Source organism: Phasianus colchicus, chromosome 2, assembly GCF_987193195.1.
Source record: "Phasianus colchicus chromosome 2, bPhaCol1.hap1.1, whole genome shotgun sequence".
Classification (NCBI taxonomy): domain Eukaryota; kingdom Metazoa; phylum Chordata; class Aves; order Galliformes; family Phasianidae; genus Phasianus; species Phasianus colchicus.
In genome coordinates, this window is record NC_143437.1 from 57,783,291 (window position 1) to 57,803,617 (window position 20,327).

At 40.4% G+C, this 20,327-nt stretch overlaps 1 protein-coding gene across 2 annotated transcripts in view; it reads left to right on the plus strand.

Moving 5' to 3' along the window:
- Positions 1-20,327, plus strand: part of ARHGAP18 (Rho GTPase activating protein 18) — an 85,517-nt gene that overhangs the window by 16,722 nt on the left and 48,468 nt on the right. Inside the window, exon 1 of one of the 2 annotated variants that reach the window (XM_031610412.2) lies at positions 7,848-8,288. The exons of the other annotated variant lie outside the window; for it this stretch is intronic. Within the exon in view, the coding sequence (XP_031466272.1) occupies positions 8,221-8,288 (68 nt within the window). The 5' untranslated portion in view covers positions 7,848-8,220. Of the gene's footprint in view, positions 1-7,847; positions 8,289-20,327 lie in introns of those variants that run through there. 2 annotated transcript variants of the gene reach the window in all.

Here is a 20,327-nt window from a genome sequence, read left to right on the forward strand (position 1 = left end):
TATGACTGATATTTTTTTCAGCTTTTGCATGGACTGCTTTCAATCACAAAGAACCAAATAAGCTCTCAATCATTTATTTCTTGTTAAAATTTCTTGCACAGGTGTTCACATGTTTACATCAATTTTCTTTGTATTTGTTCTGCATGGAAGTTATGTTTTGAATACTTATCAAGGACAAACAAAAAGCATCAGGAAAAGATCAGAAACAAATAATCACTTTTATTCTTACAGTTTATGTTTGCAAATTTCTTTGTTCAAAATTTGGCCAGTCCTTGTTACAACAAAGCTATTGGAAAAGGAAAGTAATTTCTAAACACAGATGTCCTCTCCTATAATTCAAAATCAAAAGTGCTATGTGTTGCTGTTAAAGATGGTTTGTGCAAAAGCTGTCATAAAAATAACAGAAACAAGCCTGGGAAGCTGACTTAAAAAGGGGAAATAAAAAAAAAAAAAAAAAAAGAAAAAGAAAAAAAGAAAGCAGCAGCAAGCAAGAATATGAATATGGGGTATATTCTTACTCCCTTCTGGTTCTATCTATGACTCTTACAGGTACAATTTTAAGAGGTGTCCCATTAATGTCATATTTCTCAAAATGTAGTTAGGACTTCATATATAGCTGAAGTGTGGTGCCCTTTTTAAATTTAGTTAAATTTCTGGAAAATGCAGTTCTGAGTTGATGTAAACCATTTTTTAAATTCATGTTGCATTCAGAAGACTGTTTTGAATTCAGAGTAGTAAAAATAATACACTGCTTGCATTATTCCATAGATAGTGTGGCTGAATTTGATTTCACTGTCTAAAACAAGGGAGAGGGAAGGGTTTTAAAAATTGTGATTAATTGTTTTGGGTGCAAAAGGAATGATGCAAAATGAGTATTTTTTTTCCATAAGAAAGAACTAAAAATACTTTGCTCTGGGTTAGCTTGGCATTTTACTGGGCACCCTCTAGTTTAAAAGCCTTTGCAGAGTAAGCTTTTCTTTTAAGCAGCTGATGACTCAGGCGCTGTTCTGAAGGGTTTGTTGTCAGCTAGCAGCCACATTTCTGGGCAGCTCTGGTTTATTTTCTTTTTCTTTTTCTTTTTTTTTTTTTCATTTTCATGAGCTTTTCTGACTAAACAGAATAAAAAAAAACTTCTCTGGCACTGCTGTTGTATGTTTTGCTTCACCAGATGTTTCTGTGCTGCAGATTCAGCTGTGATGAATTCTGCAGACAGCAGCAAAATTAGGAGGATAATGAGAGGAAGAGCATGGAGTCAAAAAGCAGGCTGACGTAGAGGACATGTGCATGAGAGAACTTGGCTTCAGTTTCTCAGCCAGATGTAGGGTGAAGAAACTGTCCAAGCCCACACTGCACTGTGGCCTGAAGTGGTTCAGGGAAGTAACTGACACAGACTATGATGCTGAGTGAGGCACAGCCTGGGTTTTAACACAGCAAATCATTCTGCGGTTTACAGGTTTTGTTTTCAGGATGTGGCTTTCACTTGCTGCCACCATCTCTGTTTCACTTGGTGAAGCTTGTGGGCTGGTCAGTTTGTCTGTTCAATTACACTGAAGTGCAGGATATAACAGTCTGAACTTGACTGCAAGAACAAGAGAGTTGGAGTTGTGGGTTATGAGAAGTTTCTCTACTCCTCTGTCCCCAGTAGGTTTAATGTCATGCTGTCCAAGAGAATAAAATCAGGATTTCTGGCATTCATATGACAGTAACCTCATGACAACAAAAGGTTAGCAAGTATCCCTAACGAGACCTTTCAGAATGAGCTTTCTATGCATGCTTTGACGTGCAAACTGTTCAAACTGCATCATTCACAGCTGTGTTGAAAGCAGTGATAGGAGAAATGTAAGCACGAGTGTCACAGCCACGAGAAGAGCAAATTTTCACCACAACAAAGTGTTTGTGATAGTGCTCAGGGAAGATTGATTTGAATTGGAACAGATGTAAATAAAATAAAGATGGTCAGGATAATGAAAGATCTCTGGCAGAATAGTGAGCATGTAGTGTATTTAACCCAGAAAAACTTCTTGAAAAGTTATAGAGCTGCTTCATGTAAACGTAAGAGGATCGATCAGGAACACTGGATGCCATGCTCTGGAGTTCTATATTTATTTCATTCTCATACAGTAGGACATTATATCTACTTCCAAGACACTGTGAGAGGATTAAGAAGGACTAAGACAAATCTATTTTAAAAATACAGTCTTTTCACAATTAGAGGCGTGTGAAGTAATAGTATAAAAAACTAGAATTGTATCAAAACTAGCTCAAAAGAAAGGAGGAATTAGAGTTGTCAGTGAAAAAACCTTTACCACCTCTATCTCCCCTCCACCACCCCTCCCCAGTTAATGCTAACTTTCCAAAAGTGGTGTGAAACTGCAGGCGTAGTATTAGGTTTTCCCACACAGTCCTATACCTCATGTAGAGGTGCTGCAAAGTATACAAGGTTTATCATTTGTTTTCTGTGCTCCTGGATACAGAAAACCATGCCATTATGCCATTTATCCCCATTAAATGATATGCCATAAGAAAATCATCATAATAAAGCAATAGGAAGTAATATACTGTACTTATAGTACTTCTTAATGTGATTCACCGTATGGTGAATAATTTTCACAGAGAGCTTGATATTGTTAACCTCATTATGTGGACAAAGAAAGGGAGGCAAGCATGGACGAGGACTGTGCAAGGTCACATAGTAAATGAACGTGGATAAGTTATCACTACTAAAACTGATATACTTCTGGGTAAAATGAAGCAGCTGTCTGACCACGAGCAAAAACATTAAAGCAGGTGAGAAGAGAACTTCATACAATCAAAACACCCTGTCATTCCTGCAAGGTAAGCAGATGGGCTGTGGTGGGTGTGACCTGAATTTCTTCAGGGGGTTTCATTTGAGAATAATCAAACTGAATAAACTGCAATGAACTCATGTGCTCATCAGGCTTTGGATAATCTCAAAAATTGCCTCAGTAATTACTATTTCACCTTTTGCACTCCTCAGATAAAGAATTACCAAAGCAGCCACCAGAGTGCACCAGATACATTTTAGAGTAACTTGTAAGGAAAGAAAGGAAGGTGAGAAGTGCTCCCTCTTCTTTTTTTTTCTTCTTTTTGCTAAGGCTTGGAACAAGTCAGCAGCTCAGATCTATGTGTGAAGGGTGGTGAGGGGGAAGACCGGCACTACTTGTAGGAGGGGTTATTTCTCCTCCCTATGGTTATGTCCTTGCAGTCACTTCTGTGACAATTCCGTGTTGCTTACAGAATAAGTCCTCCATTTATCAAGCAGTGTTCTGGTAGAAATTGACATATTTGTCCATAAAAGATCCCATTAAAATTTGAATACAGGATCCATACATAATAGCTTGAAGGATCAGGCTGTAAGAAAAGTCCCTTATGTGCTGGCTAGCAAGAGTATTACCAGCTTTCTGTATGCGAATTTGCTTTCAGCATACAAGTGTGCGACTTCATCCCTATGTTTGGTATTCAGGGGTACTTAAGCTGATCTAAAATACCTTTTACATACTAGTACCGTACATTCCAAAGCACTGAACACTCCACATTTTATTTGCCATATGGTGCGCATTTTAACTGAATGTTGCATGTTATGTATTTTCACAGGCAGCATAATAAAATTAAAGATAGAGCTTATCTGACAGATGTGGACACCTGCATGTGACATACATCTAGTTTATCTTCTTAGTCTGTGGAAAGGAGCAGACAGTTCTAGAGCATGATTCATCTTTATGTTCTAAAGGGAATGGATAACATAAGCCAGATGGTTTTATCAGCTAAAAGTGCATGTTTGACAGCCTTTGAGCAGAGCCTAAAATCACTTGCATGGATGTAGTCATCAAGATTTAAGCAGGAAAAATCATACTCTGCACATGTAATATTCTTTCCTATACTGTATATTCTTTCCCATACTGCTACTAACATCATTCATTAATGGCTGCAGAACACTACTCAAACGTGTGGGTCTTCATGTAGTGGAGCACATCAAGTATGAAGCTTAGCAAGTGTTTGACATCATCTTCCAGCGTACAAAAAACTTTCTGTTCTTTCTTTTTCTTGCCATCTCTGGCTGCTAGCTGGAGCCCTGAAAACATATTTTGGACAATGGAAATGCCGTGAGCTGGCTGAGCATTTTTCTGTTTCGTTTAAAATCTATCTGAACAAATTTTACAGTAAGTAATGCCAGGGATTAGCATTATGTACTGCACCAGGTCATTGCAAATCTACTTTGCAAGTCCTGGAGGACAGTTGTCCGTTCACTGCAGCCCTGCATTTGTTGTCTGAACACTCTGGTGTTGCTTCCAAGGAGAACTCTGGAACTCAGTGGGAAATAAATCCATGTAGGGCCATTGAAATTGGTCTGTGAATTTGAAATTGTAAGGTTATCATCTACAATTTCCTCAAACCAGTGCTTCTTAATAGATTGCATTTCTACCTGCTGATAACTGATGTATAATCAGAAACATCAATGTGAAAAACAGACCATCACCTGGAAATAAAAAGAAATCAGTGTTGTTTTTTGAGGGGGAAAAAAAAAGTGTTTGCAGTGAGAATTCAAAAGCAGATGTTAAACAACTGCATGTTAAGTCCTTCCAGTACTTGATACAAAATTATAATCAGGAGGGAGACTGATTTTTTACATGGGTAGATAGTGATAGGACAAGGGATAATGGTTTTAAGTTAAAAGAGGAGAGATTTGGATTAGTTGTTAAGAGGAAATTCTTTATTTGGAGGGTGGTGAGACATTGGCACAGGCCGCTCGAAGAAGCTGTGGTGCCTCATCCCTGGAGGTACTCAAGGCCAGGTTGGATGGGTACTGGGCAGCCTGAGCTAGTGGGGGGCAGCCCTGCCCATGGCACACTGGGACTGTGTGGGCTTTAAGGTTCCTTCCAACTTAAGACATTTTGAGATTCTGTAAAAACTGTGACAAATTAGACATTTTCTGAGACATTTTCTTTTTAGTAATCGCTTTATAAAAAAACCCACTAAGCATATGTTTCCTGCATGATCTGCTTGGCCCTGGTGACTGATTACATTAAGTGGAAGGACATTGCATGACATCTTAATCTAAATATTTAAACTCTTTGAAGGAGTCTTGTTTGGTTCAGCAGCAAGACAATATGATTAGTAATTACCCCCCTCAGTGATATCTTTTTTCTACCACATAAAGTTATGTGCCCCTGACAGTGCCTTCTTACCTAGCTGATAACAAGAAACCTTACTTTTCACATTGCTATACTCACACCATGTTAAGAACAAGACTAGTAACTACAAACTCAGTAATTACTGACTGTAAGTTTTTTTAGGCAAAGGACGGACTAGTGAAAATGTGAGGATATTCCTGTCAGTGTATGGAAATAAAACATCTGTAGGTCTAGGTTATCTAGCTGCCTCCAGAATCATTTCTGCAAAGAAAAATAAACCAGACTGGAGTTCTGTTGTCATAGCAGGAAGGAGTCTGAACCAATCAAGCTGTCTGGCAGAGTAAAGGAAAAAAGTGTGCCTAGAACTAAGCTCCTAAATTTGCAGGAACTATTTCATGTTCAGCACATTTGAAGTGTGTCATGCTAAAGGCAGATTGAAGATTGACAATTAGTATCTCTAGTGTTTCTGAGTTATCAGTAATTTAATTTCTATTCTCATTTAGTCTTAGAATTTCTTTCTTTCTATGTCCTTTCTTTTCACCATCAACATTGTGATATGCTTAAAAAGACTTCCTTACTCTCCAGTTGATAAGTATGTGCTCATTCTAGATTTTGCCATTCTTCATCTGTCACTTGGCAGCATTTTTCCCACTTTCCATTTGCAGTAAAGTTTTCTTTGACCAGCCCCTTCTGACACCACACTGGCTACACTGTGCTTCTGCATTCTTTCTTTACAGAGGGCATACCATGTGTTGTGCCCTAATTATGACATGTTTTAAGATGCTTATCAAAGAAAAAAGCACTTTATATTTTTGCTCTTATGGCACCTAATATATATTGTTTGGCATAGTGCTTTGGCAAGAACTCGTTAAGCACAGAATGCTTCAGATATTTCACTTTTCTTTCTTTCTTTCTTCCTTAATCTCTTCTTTGAAGGTAGTTTTACAGTCAAGTAGAGTATGTGGCATGCAGCCAGTTAGCTGAAAATTTAAGAAACTGCCAGGTCCTAAGGCAATTTCATTTAATTTACATTTTTAGTTTTCTTGTTTCAATTTAAATGAAAAAGGTTGGGTCCTTAAAAAAATAATTCTGTATTCCGCATAAGCTGTTCAACAGTTAAACACATATGCATTTAAATAAAGAGCCAAAGGCAACAGTAAATAGGTGTAGTGACATATATTAATAGGGTGCTTTCTCATCTCATGCTGATGTACTTCTAAAACGATCAGTGCAAACAGTTGAGTGTTGCATGTGTTTGTGTGTGAAGAATCAATTTCTGCCTTTCAGACATGGCCTGAGAGATGATGCACTGTAGCTGTGCGCTGGGATATAAGGGGATCCTGCCACAGCCCCAAAATTGGAAAAAAAAAAAAGTCAATTTGTGTACAAAAAGTCCAAAAAACCTAACAAGTTGCTTGCAGATAAAGCAGTCTCCATAAGACATGGAAGAGCCAGGCTTTGCTAAACACACCTTTGCCCCCAGTTGTTTTCACTTACCTAAAGCACAGGCTGAACTTGACCTTCAGTGGTGGAGGAAGGGAATGGGCCCCTCAGGAGTGGCTTGAAACTTCATGGTGACATGACCCTTTTCAAAGCAGTAAAGGACAGCCTGCTTGGTGTTTTGTACAAGGCCACACTTCTTTAAGAAGAAACCTGGATAAAGTTATCTACTTAAGTCAATGACAAAGTCCAGTTATGCCCAGACATCACCCATGAACTCTGCAAAGCCAATAGCTCCCAGCTCCGAGTGCATGGTGGGCTCTGAAGAACACATTTGCCCAGCTCTGCCTGAGGGCAGTTCTGGTCAGTTGACCATGGGGAGCAGTGCTCCACTGAATCATGGAATCATTAAGGTTGCAAAAGACTTCTAACACTGAGTCCAATTGTCAACACATCAATGCCATGTGCACTAACCATGCTGTTAAGTGCTACATGTAGATGTTTCTTGAAGACCTCCAGGGACAGTGACTCCACTACCTACCTGGGCAGCTTGTTTTGAATGCATTGCTACTCTTTCTGAGAATAATTTTTTCCTAATATCCAACTTAAAGTTCCCCTGCTACAATTTAAAGCCATAATCTCTTGTCCTATCACCATTACCTGGGAAGAGAGGCCAGCATGCACTTCAGTAAGACCTCCTTTCAGGTAGTTGTAGAGAGCAATAAGGTCTCCCCTGAGCCTCCTCCAGACTGAATAATCCCAGTTCCTTCAGCTGCTCCTTAGAGCACAGGCTGGAATCTCTGTGCTCCTATTTAAGGGTACAGTGGTTTAGATAAATGAGGATTCAGACCTTGGAACGTACCAGGACACTCAGTGCTGAATTTTTCAGATGTTTCATTGCAAGTGAAACAGTGGCATGATTTTTTTTTTCTTTGAAAGAGAAAAAGAAATGTGATGGTTATGTTAACGTTGAAGCCAATCCATTTCCTTATGGCAAAAGTGGCTGCAGTCAGAACACGGCAGCGATGAGGAAGCCCAGCTCCCGGTGTCCTCGTCTGACCCTGCTGCTCGCTGGAATTTTTATAATGCTAGATTATAATTTAAATAAAATCCGTTTCAAGTAGAAGTGAAAGCAAGCGTGGAACGATCTGCTGCGATTCATTTTTACGGGCAGCGTGCACAGCAGCACCAGAAACTGAGAACAACCCCGGTTTTTATTATCAAAGTCATCCCCAAGCCGCGTCCGCAGGCAGCAGCGACGGTCCCGCCCCGTTACGCGGCGCTCAAAGCGCGGTAACGTTTGACTGCCTCCTTCGCAGCGCTTCCACGCCAGCTGCAGCCCGAGGCCGGCGCGAGGCGGCAGGAGCGGGCCGCGGGCAGCCGCAGAGCTCCGCAGCCGGAAGCGGCCGCCGTGACCTCCCGCTGGTGCTGCCGGGCACCCGGTTCCCGAGGTGGCGGCGGGAGGAGGAGGAGGAGCGGGAGGGGCACGGTCCCGGCGGGCCGCGCTGCCGTCACCGAGCCTGCCCCGCTGCGCTGCGCTCCGGCGGGAGGCTGTGCCGCGCCGAGCCGCGGCCGGGCCGCCTCGCTCCGTCTCGGCGTCCGCGGAAGGGATGCGGCGGCGCGCACCATGAGCTGGCTGTCCGGCTCCCGCGGCGTGGTGCTCACCGCCTACCACCCCAGCGGCGGCACCGGCGGGTGAGTGCGGCCGGGCAGGTGCGGCCCGCGGCGGGGCCCGAGCGGAGCTAACCCGGCAGGGGCTGCGCTGGGCGGCCGAGCGCGTCCGTCTCGGCCCGGCGTCTTTTCCGCCGTGCTTCTCCCTTTTTCCCTCCGCTCTCCCTCCTAACGCTGCGCGGGGCTTTTGGCGTGCAGGTGCCGGCTGTCGTCAAGGGACAGACGCTCCTGCTTGCTGCCCGAGCAACCCGCGGTTGTTAACGTTGGGCTGTGCCCGCTGTGCGGCCCGACCCTGCGCCATCAGGTGGGGGTCAGGCTTTGTGCTTTGACTTATCATCGTGGCTTTTTTTTTTTTCTTATTTTTTCTTTTCCGTTTGGTTATTTTTTTTAATTTTTTTTTTTTTTCTTTTTATGTTGTCGATTGGAGCAAGTTGCACGTAGGGACGAGATAAACTTTTCATAGCATTTGTCGTTTTGCTTTAAATACAGAATTGAAAATGGGTAAAGGAGGCAGCCTCCATGAAGGCTGAGCGTCTCCCCGCGCCTTGCGGCATGTTTAGCGCCGACACAAATACAATTGCCCCATAGCACTAACCAGAGGCTTTTTTTGGCGTGCTTTGTCCCTACGGCCCGTTCAGTCCCGTCCCTTCCTTGCTGAAACAGGCAACAAAGGTCCCATTGATAAAGATGGGACTTTTTATTAATGCGGGAAAGCCAATTGAAACTGGGATGGTATTGACGCTGACACACTGCTTACATATGCGCATAATGAGTGCTTCTGACCAAAGAGAGTATAATCTCATTAAAAAAAGATAGATAAACGGAAGTATGTTGCCATGCAGTAAAGATAACTGATGCACCATGGTATGTCATGTCGTGAGTTCCAAGAACAAGAATGAAGTCGAGAAGTGCAGCCTTCCTAGTGTTTGAGCGGTGCAGGAGGGCCCCTGTTCTTTCTGAGACTCTCCAGTGATGCTACCTTCAACTGTGCTGTAGCTCCTACTGTTGTCTTAACTGCATGTGGAAGGGCACTGTCAGACTGCGCTGTGCAGTGATCGTGCACAAATTATTCTGGTTGGGCAGTACACATGGTGTTATGAAGGAAGAGTGTGCAGGGGAATAAATGTGAGATACGATCTTCTTAATCATAAGGTAGAAATGTGTGAGTTAGAGCTGTGCAGGGCAGGGGATTTCCACGTTTGTGTTGTAATGAAGCAACATTTGTCTTTCCTTTTGGAAAGACAAACGGCCAAGCTATGTTGAATTCTTATTTTCAAGGACATTCAAAACAATTAATATTGGAGATTGTATTGTTTTCTGAATGTTGGAAAAGTGTGGCACGTGTGCATCCTGGATAAAGTGATGTGTTGGCTGTGCTCCACATAAAGCGCATCTTAGGAAAGGGCTGTGCTTCCAAACCATTTGTTTTTGTCTTCAGACATGGGGAGTTTTGCTAGATGAGTCTGCAGAGTTTCACCGATCTAATTGATCACTTCACTGTTCTGGTTTGGCCCTTTAAAGGCACAGTGAGCCTGTGAAGTTCTGCCTTTGGGAAAGGCTTGCCTTATCATTGGCTCATCAAGCTAAAATCTAGAAAAACCTCCATGTGTTCACTTCGAAGTGTGACAATTCAGCAATATTGCCTTGGCAGTGTTGATGCACAGAATAGCATCAAAGCTGACTTTGAAATATAACTTTACTTTTCAGTTTATGTCAAAGCAATGGTTAAAAGAATATCTTACGTTTTATATATTGAGTATGGGTCACTTCTGTATTGTACACAAGTATTTAACTAGGAATTTCTTTAGTGAAATCACAGAAGTATGTTACCTGGTAGTATCCTTCCATGATGCTTCCGTTTTCTCACTTCTCAGCTTTAAGCTATTAGATCCACTATCCCTATATTTATTGGCTGCCTTGCTGCTCACATATTTGTGTTACCTCCTTTTCATTGTGATGTCTACCCACAGGTCATTTTTCTTGATTTTCCCATGGAACTTCTTGGTGTTAAATGAACTGTAGAAAAGAAGAGTACATCAAGTAACTTGTAACCCGTGACTGTTTCGGTGGCTTTTTTGGACCATGTAGGCATGTCAGCCTCATGTGAAACATGAAGTTCATTTGCCAAAGCATAGACATCCACTGCCACTTAGGTTCCTTGCTAGGGTTTTTGCCTCATCTACTGTGGCAGAAAGCTGCAGATCCTATGTCATATTTGCCAGCTACATGAAGACGTTTCAGATAATAACAGTCTTTTCATAGGGCTGCGTGTGCTTATCCTTAGGCAACTGAATCCAGACAGTACTCTGCAGGACTATTTTTGTTCAAGAATCAGTGTATATATGCAAGCAAAAATATCGTTTAAGTGACTATCTGGTTATAAGGCCTAGTCTGGAGCATCCAACAGATGGGAAATAAGATATAACAAAACTGCAAGCAACTAGATGCATGTGGAACTAAATGTATACATACCAATGTGCAAGGAAAATAAATTTCTGCTGCAGTGCATCTTCAAGAGCCCAACCTAAGAAGGCAAAATGAGTTACAGTTAAATGTGTTTAAATGTGATGGTCACTGGGAGTTTGCTTTGCTTTTCTCTCCCATCTTTGTCATATCTTGTAGGTTGCAGTTCTGCATTATCTCCTTTTCTGCACCAAACTGTCATGTGAGTCACAGCCTCCCTGTATGCTTCCAAAGAGTCCCTGTGCTTTCTCACCAGCAGCCAGCATTTGTTGCCACTTCATAAAATTACTGCAGAAGACCAATTTGAGTTTCGCAGCTTTGCAAGCTAGTGCCATTTTAACATCATGTACTCCCAAAGGTCCTGTGTGTCTTTCTTTATATTGTTAGTGACTTGTTAAGGACATCAGTGCTTTGTAAAGACTAGAACATAGCTCTTCTTCCCCAGAGGCAACGTACTTATGCACACACTCACTTATTTGCTGTATTTAAATATAGCATTTGGTTTGCTGACACTCACTTGCAAAATGAGAACAACAAGCTCAGTTTCCTTTAGATGGAACTAAAACCCAGACCAGTTCTGGAAAGAGTGCTGTAACCCTTAGCTACTGTAAAAGAGAAGTTTGCCACCTCCTCAGATCTCCTCTGTCAAATGACACCTGCCAGCTAGCAGGTCCCTGAGATTCACTCTCCTGCTTTACTGCTGAACCCATGTGAATTTGGGAGATGTCAGTAGAAGCTGGGCAATGCGTGGCAGTGGAACAGAGTGGATCAACCTAAGAAGAAATCTAGTAGTGAACAGGAATTCATCACTTCTGTGAAGGGCAATTTCCATTCTCATTCCTTTAGAGAGAAAAGCTCTCATTTCTTTCCTTCTCTTTTCCCACCCATGGCTTGCTCTTGGAGTTGAAATCCAGTACAAAGAACTAAAGCATGGTGAGAGATGCATGTAATACTAAGTATGCAAGCAATAACTGACGTGTTGTGATGGAGCCTTCTGCACTTTCTTTTGCAATCTGTTCGTACAGCACAGATTTTGGATATTCCATATATATCATCTCAGCATTTGTTGTTCCTACCCCTTGTAACCTGTCTGCCATGTCACCAGTATGGGTGGCTTAGCACACTACCTGCCTTGTGTTGCTTTGCTTATGCAGAGCAAAGATCCATCGTATTACAGCTGTCTTCATAAAATCATAGCAATTTTTTTTCTGCTGAGTTTAAGTCTACATGAACGCAGATCTTTCCTGCCTTGAATTTGCCTGCTAATTTGAATGTTTGTTGTATGAATACCTGTCAGCATACTAGAATAGACCTAATAGGCAACTGTGTGCTAAGTTTTAGTTAGAATAGCTTTTGTGTCTTTTGTGCTATACATGTGTACAAATATGTAGTGTACTGCAGACCCCTAACATGTTGCTTAGTTACCAGTGTATTAATCCCAGTAACTTGATCTACAGAAAGCACAATGCAGTAGCCCACTATTTCCAGCTTCCCTGATTCCAAATTCTTACCTTCTCTGGTTTCCCCTTCCCCATTTAGCACCTAATTTTGTCTTTGAATTTAGCTGGCTTCTGCCTTTGGTGTTTGCTGTGTTTTTCCAATGAAGACCTCCTACTGTCAGTTAGCCTATTGTTGAGCTGCTGCACAATTTTATTTTGGTAACTTGAATGAATAATTGTTTTTTATTCTCTATGTTCCTTCAGCCTAAAAATGTTTTTTTTTTTTTTTTTTTTTTTTTTTAAGTGTGTGTGTGTGTGACTCTTTTCTTCTGTTCCTCCAATTTTCAGCATCCTTCTTTACTCGTGTCCTATTATTCTGCTTTGCCTTTGCCTCTGAGCCTGAATTACTTGGAATACTTCATGTCAGTCTCATGAGTGATCACCCGCACAACTAAAATCACTTTTGTGCTGCTAGTTTGCCCCTCATTCGGCTGTATAAACTGCAGGCACACTTGTTTTTTTAAGCACCCTGTTGGAACTCTCTTCGAGTTGCATTTCCTTTCTGCTCTGCCTGAGCTCTTCATCAGGGCAGTCCTTGCTGTATAGACATGGTCACTGGTTCTTGCACTTAGATGTCCATTTATCATCTGTCAGTGTTATAAAACAACATTATTTCAATAAGCTCAGTTCACTAATTGACCTAGATCATTCTGCGTCATGGATGCAGATTGGATTTAACGCTCTTTGCTATCAGTGAAAGTAGCCTATTCAGTTTTACTCTCAGTCAGGCCCTTAAGTAGGTCTCAATGAGAGTATCTGTGCTGAATCAGTGGAACTGCATAGCATAACAGAGGAAAATCAGGGCTCTCTGTGCACTGGTTTTCTTTTTTATTTTAACAACGTACAGTGAATGAGATGACATGCTTGTCTAGCTATAAGGAATGTGAAACATAAGAGCCTTTTGAGCATTTTAATTAAGGACTTTCTCAAGTGTGCACAAATCTAGATGATAAAGAGCATAATACAAGACATTGCTAGATGTGCTGTTCTAAGCATGTCAACCTTGTGCAGAGCTAGAATGCAACTGACCTGCTGAGCAGAGTACAGTGGGAGCCTTGTAAATCTGAACTTCAACATTAATTCTAAATGTGGCATCAAATTAATACTTATTTTTTGTTTCTCTGACTTCTTCTTTTTTTTTTTTTTTGAAGAGCAGAGCTGATGAATTTGGTCTTGAAAAAGACTAATGGCCTTTTCCACCTGCTATTATTGGCACTCAGTTAAAACGTGTTAATAATCAGTTGTTACTGCTGATACATTCGTTTCATAGCTGTCACCACAGAGGATAAAGCTGAGAGTGGCGTGGTTTTAAAGGCTGTTGGTACATGCTTCAGTGACGTCTGCAATGCGAGTGCCCAGCTCTATAGTTGCTCTTTTTTACTAGAGTTACTCAGTATCTGCTTCCATTTTTTTTTCTTCTACAAATCAGAATACTACAGCTGAACTGAGGCCATAATTCCAGTTACTGATACAGAGAAGTTACTCCTGTGAGCTGTATTGCGGATTCCTGTTTTGTATGGGTCACTGATTGTCACTTTGTACTCCTCAGTAAATGAACACGACTAGGGATGAAAAATACCACATTAGTAAGTCTTGAGTATTTTCAGTGTGACAGTGGGCTGCTTTGTGAGGACTGCTTGTTTTTCAGTGAATCTATCTCTGCCTTGGAATCTTGAACTCAAAATAATCATGTAAACAGGCAGGGAATTTAAATATTTCTAGCCAAAAGGGAAGAAAAGTTTTTTTTCTACTTTAAAGTATTTGGATGTGTAAAAATCAAACTGACTTGACCTATTTTATAAAGTACAATTTTAGCCACCATTTTCGGAGGTGGTTTTGGTGATATCCCAAACATTGTAATGAATTAACACATCAGCAAAAGCTGAAGCTGTGCACTTACTCTTTGGTTGTTTTGTGCTGACTGTCTTCTATCGCAACAATATGAAAGTGAGCACAGAAACAGTCAGTTACTTGGTTGTACCTTCCCTGGTGATCATCTGTTCCATGTTACAGCTTTGTTCTGTAAAGCTGTTCCTTGCCCTTCTTCCTGCAGCATCCCAGTCTTCTTCCTGTCCTCCAGTCCCAAAGTCACCCTGGCAGCTGTTGCCTGGGCTTGGGGAAGTCGTATACTTTGACTTCATTTCCCTATTTGAAAACCAGGGGAATACTTACATACTGAAGTGAATAGGTGAGCATTGTTTTGTCAATATTTAGTGTATGACACTTAAAGTACATTGTTTATTTTTTACTATTTTTAATCTGTTGTTTGTTTTTATCTGATTACCGTGTCACTGTCAGAACAATAGCTGGTTGGACTTGAGGCCAGTATTGAAATGCTCCCTCTATTAGAAATTCTCTGCCTATATTAAATTATGTCATCAAGGTCCAGAAGTATACTATATTGTGAGGTAATGGGGAGATTTGTGACTTGTTTGAGAGAGTGCAAGACTGTATTTCAGCTGGACAAATGGATCAGAAAGCTCTGTTATGCTTGTAATTTCCCACATAGTCATATAGTGATTGTGGTTATAGACATGGTTATGAGTCTGTGATCCTAGATACAAAGCAAGGAGCTTGGAGCAGTAACGGAAAGCCTCAGCTGCTAAACAGCAAGGGAGTACTAGTAAACACTGTCACCTACACAGTCATTACTCATTTGGCAGTCACAGAGGGAGACCAAAGCTGTGGTTACCACAGGCAAATGGAAAGTGGTTTCTCTCTTGGCCACTGCCAAGAGAATGATAGATCAAACAACATTCATTGTATAGCTTCTAGAGCCTCACCACATGGTTTTCTTTGCCACAGTTAGATAAGAGAACACTGGTAATAGCATTGTTTTTTGAGAAAAGTTGTTTCTATCAGCTGTGTTTGAGGACGATGGGCATTTGTGTCCTACTAAAATAGTTCTGATGGCTTAGCTGTATTGTCCTCATATTTCAGGTAGACTTGAGGAATATCTTCTTGTTCTGTTGAGATAGAGCTAGAGCATCTCTCAGAGGAGAGGTGCACATTATTTCCTGAAACTTTTTCTTTTCATTTCAGAAGCCTTCAAGAGCTCAAACCAGCAGAAATTTTGACTTGCAGTGACAGTGGGTACAGGCTGTGGTCAAATTAGGCTAAGATGAATGGAGGTTGCAAAGGAATGGGGACATCACTGCAAGTGGAGTTTGATTCCACCTCTCACCTACACATTTTTCTTGTCCTGTCATTGGCGTTTCTGATCTCTTTGAACTAGACTGAGCTGCATAAAGAAAAGAATCCCTCTGCGAGTATTTTTTTTTTTTTCAAGTGTTGTTTTCAGACAGATTGGCTTCTTCACCTGGCTCAGCAAGCAATGGCAGTGATGATGCTGACAAAACAAAAGTAATGGGGGCCCACAGGAGAGGAAAGGTTTGACAGCACCACTGGCAGCAATCTTCATCTGTGTCAGCTTAATGTTACTATTATGGAGCCGTGATTTGTCAAGATAATTCATTTTTATGAGTCCCAGTACTGGCTATGACTACATTCTGTAAGAGATTGGTCTGATATAATATAAATCTATTGGTTCAAGTTTGTTAAAAAGTGTTTGATGACTTAGCTTTGTACTAATGGATTTTTAGCCAGTTCAGGAACAGTTTGGCCTTTAGCAGCCACTCTGAGTGTAGGTGGTATTTCTGGCTAATTTTGTCCATACTCATACCATTCAGTGATTCAGTAGTGTGCATGTCTTCTAGCTGTAAAAGACATGCAGTGTGAGAAGAGATCTTTGGGATCCAGTGGCATTTTCTGGTGAGGAATACTGTGGAGCACTTACCCTTATTTCGGAATCATAATGAAGGCAAAGCAAGCTCTCCATGACTAACTGCATAGCACAGCATGCTTCACAAAAAGAAACAAAAGCCCAACTTTGATTCCAGTGTACTATAATGAGGTACATTGCAGCTTCTAAATTATAATTGGTTGTTGACTGATAAGCTTGTGAAAGCTTGCTAATTGATGCCTTGTTTAAACACACCTTTCTTTTCTCTGAACTTTGCACCACAAACATCACCTTAGTTTCATAGTACACACAAAATACTTCTTATTTATGATAGTGCTTTGATGTGTAGTCAGAATCATGCATTTGGTTTACAATAAGAAACAGCCTAACTTTTCATTGCAGTGATGTTTTAAAGGTAAAAGAGACTAGAGGCATTAAATAATAAAAGATTACACAAATGTCATTAAATATTATGTACTAATTAAAATGTCAAAGCAGCTGTCCAGTGACCCAAATTCTTCCTACCTTTTTCTTTCAGAGAAGGATATTTGCACTGTGGTACTTGTTCTTCTTTGAGGTAAAAACAAGAAAAATAGATATGTGGTCTTTTTTCTCCTTGTCAGGAGGATGTGTTCATAAAATTTTCCATAAACTTTATGAGCTTCATGCTATGGAAGCTGGTATTTGGCACTTTGTACTTCAAATCAGAACACAGCTTATGAAAACATATGCTATTAAAATCAGAGTGATATCACAATATTTAGTTTTTTGAACTTTTAAAGTGATTGTTTAAGTTTAGTCATCCTCTCTTAGTGAGTGTAAGGTACACATTCACTTGTATGTTTTCTTGACTTACTATGACTTACTGTTCATTTGCAGAATTATTTGATAGAGATTTCATTAAACACAGACCTCAATATGGACTGCCATAATTTCTGTCTAGAAGTTTCAATTTAAATATATGTAGGTGTTTAATCTCTGAAATACAGATAAGGAACAAACTGAGTTTCTGTTGTATAGTTTTGAAGAGCGTGCTAAGGGAGCTATAGCTACTTAGCTGGTGAGAGCTGGGTGCTGGCAGTTAGGGTGAAACACAGCTGGAGCCAGACTGTCAATCAGCACCTCTGCATAGGGCCACACCAGTGAGAAACAGGGCAAGGTGTGGCAGAACAATACACACTGATTCAACGTATGCAATTTTACATGACAGTCCTTTCCAGCCTTTCAGATAGCGTATTATAATCTAAGCTTCCACCTAAAATGTAACGGGAGCCTTCAGCCAGGCTCTCGGCTGCTCATTCAAGTTGGCTATCTTTCCTCCCTTCCCTCTCCCTTAAATTGCAAGCTTTTGCCACTGACATAATTAGATGTTTTCAAATTAATTGGAATGGAGTTTTCACGTAGGACTTCATACTGCATGCATTGAATTTGTTTTTTTGTTTTTTTGTTTTTTTTTTTCCTGTTCACGTGATCGGGTATAAAAACATCTGGTATTTATTTGTTGAAGATGTGCTTCGTAATTTGAACTACAGATGTCTGGCATTGGGAAATTAGTCCTGTAACTAACAGTTGAGTAGCACTCAAGAGTACTTAACATTGTTTTTGTTCTTCTTTACACGCAGTGTGCACATATGGCAAAAGAAAATAGGAGTTTATAGAAGCATTGGCGTATGGATTACAACTTATTTGAGAATTTCCTTTACTAAGTTCGATTATCATAGCTCCTTAGTGTTATGAATAAGTGTTATTTTTACCCTGTTTACACAAAGGACTATGTCTGAAGTTGAAGTCAGGGGTTTAACCTCTAACTACATGGGAACATTTTAAAGAGTACAGTGAGTGCCATGTCCTTTTTCACTTAGATTTTTTTTTTTTTTTGCTGCCCATTGGCCTTACACTTCAGTGTTGTGTTGGGCTATGCAGGGTGAGAGTTATGGCTAATGTCTGTGATGCACTCATTCTGAAAAGGCTGATTGATGCTTTGTTACAGTGTTGCTTTATATAACTGATTGCCGTCTTGTGAAATAGACTGGCAACTTTTTAGAACAATAACATAGAGAATGATATCAGCTGAAAAAGCATATGAACTACAGGTATGGTGGTTTAGAAACTGTTATTTCTCATGTTTGTAAGATGCTGCTAAAGAAAGGAGTGTTAGGAAGGAAAAAGAAGCAATTTTCCTATATAATTTTTATTAAGACTTATCATTTCAGTAATTTATGAATCTAAAACATTACTGTTTTTTTTTTTTTTTAAATTTTTATTTTTTAATAGCACTACTTAAGTCCCTGAATTCTTGCGGCTTTCTTTATGTCTTCATTTTGATGAATTTAGTTTAATGCTCTTTTTTCAGCTTTTTTTTGTTGTTGTTTCTATAATTCTTAAAACAGGTTTTTTTTGGTTTTTTTTTTTCAGCTGCAGAGCAAGCAACCTTTGCATGCTGTGACTATCAGCCCTCTGTTTCTGTCTAGTTCTGACCGTTTCCTCTTGCATTCTTAAAATGTGACAACAGTCTTCTGTGGTGGTGTTCAGTTTTGGTGAACTTGCTGTACCCACATGGAAAAGTCTGCTGATCTAAACAAGAATCAGATTTAAGATTAAAGAAAAACAAAATGTAATGCTGTTGGAGGAAGCAAGAAAAGCAAAGATTACATGAGTAAAATACTAGATCAGCTAACATATGGGATTGTTTTGTAGGGTTTGGTTTTTATTTTGAACACTTAGTTCTATTAAATAATTGGTTATTTACTCTGCATGCTTTCTGTTTGTTCTTTCTTCATTTCAAGTGTTTGTTTCTTTTTGGTTTTTGTTTCTTTATCACTTATTTTGTGTTATGTTCTCATTGTTTTTCTCCTCTCCTGGAACAAAGTGAAACTTCTTTTCATTCCTTATCGCTGGAAGTTCTGTCACTATGTTCAAGTTCTGATGCCCACACCTTGTTGGCAGCACAGCTGTGGATACTGAGGTAGTCATTAAGTGGCTGAGGATCCTAGAAAAGGAGACCCAAACTGAGAACAGATAAATTACTCTAGCTAATTACTTCCCATTGTTCCTCAAGGACCAGACACTGGAAAACCTGTCGTTTCTTCTACACTGTCATTTCTGTACTGGATTAGAAGACGTTTCCATCACTTGTGGAAAGTTTTTCTAAGCTGTGAGAGTGAAACAACTGAGCAGCTGGAGCTCTTAAATTACAGACCAGACTTTTATGACAAGGCTACCACTAGTTTCCAAACTTGCTCATGAAAGCATTTGTATATCCAAATTGGTAGCTGTACATCTGTATACTTGGAACTGAAAAGACATTTTTATTCATAGAAGAACCACTAAAGCTTTGCAGGGAGCTTGGTTGAAAAAATGAACATTTTTATATCTTCTCTGTCAGTATTTGGGAAACATGGATGATAGCAAAGGCAGAGGTAGGACAGAATCTGTGCTTCTGAGTAGCTTCCTGCTTCCTTATTTGTCTACTGGCATGTAAAGACTACCAGAAATATGAGGTGGGAGGGAATATATTAGTGTAGTTTTGTTTTATTTAGTGGGGTTCCTGCTGGGTCATAGGACACTGAGCCTTTGGAAGTGCTCATTAGTGTGTGTAACAGAGAGAGCTGCTGATAATTTATCTGGATCAAATATTCTTTGGGAATCTTAGTTTAGAAAAAAGGATTTAGTAGGCAAGGAGAAGTTGCAAAGGTCCTACAGAGTCATGACATTAGCAGTTGCCCTTGAAGATAAAATGTAAGAATTGTGTGTGGGTGTGCCACTTTCAATCTCTTTTCTTCTGCTGAGGTGGCTGGATTTTTCTGCTGTCTCCTTTCTGTGGTGGGTTTTTGGGGTGGGGCTGTATGAAGGACATAGCTGGATCAGGGCAAGCCGGTATTATCCTCTGCTTTCTCTTTCAGCATGGCACAGAGCAGATTTCCCTTATGCAGCGATGTATGCAGCTTTTCTTTGTCCAAGAAGCAGATGACATCACTGTGTCCGCTTCTGAAGTTGTTGTCCTTTGGCCTCAGAGTCACTGTTGCAAACATATACCTGATACTTGAACCAAAACTACCACCAGATTATTTGTCTTTACTGGGCCATTGAATCAATGTGCTTCTCTCCACAGCTCTTTTTGTAGCCAGCTCTGCTTCCCAGTCTCCTGTCTCTTCCAGCTTGTGCAAAAGCATTGCTCTGCTTAGTGGGTCTTTGTTGGTTTGTTTGGCTAATGAGAACAGTTCCCTTACAAAATGTCTTGAGACTCTTGCAGGGATTTTCATGCCTGCTGTTTAGGAATGCTCATACAAATTCATTTACAATTTATTCTGAATTTAAGGATTACACTGTGATAAATTAACATGAATGTGTGCCAACTTC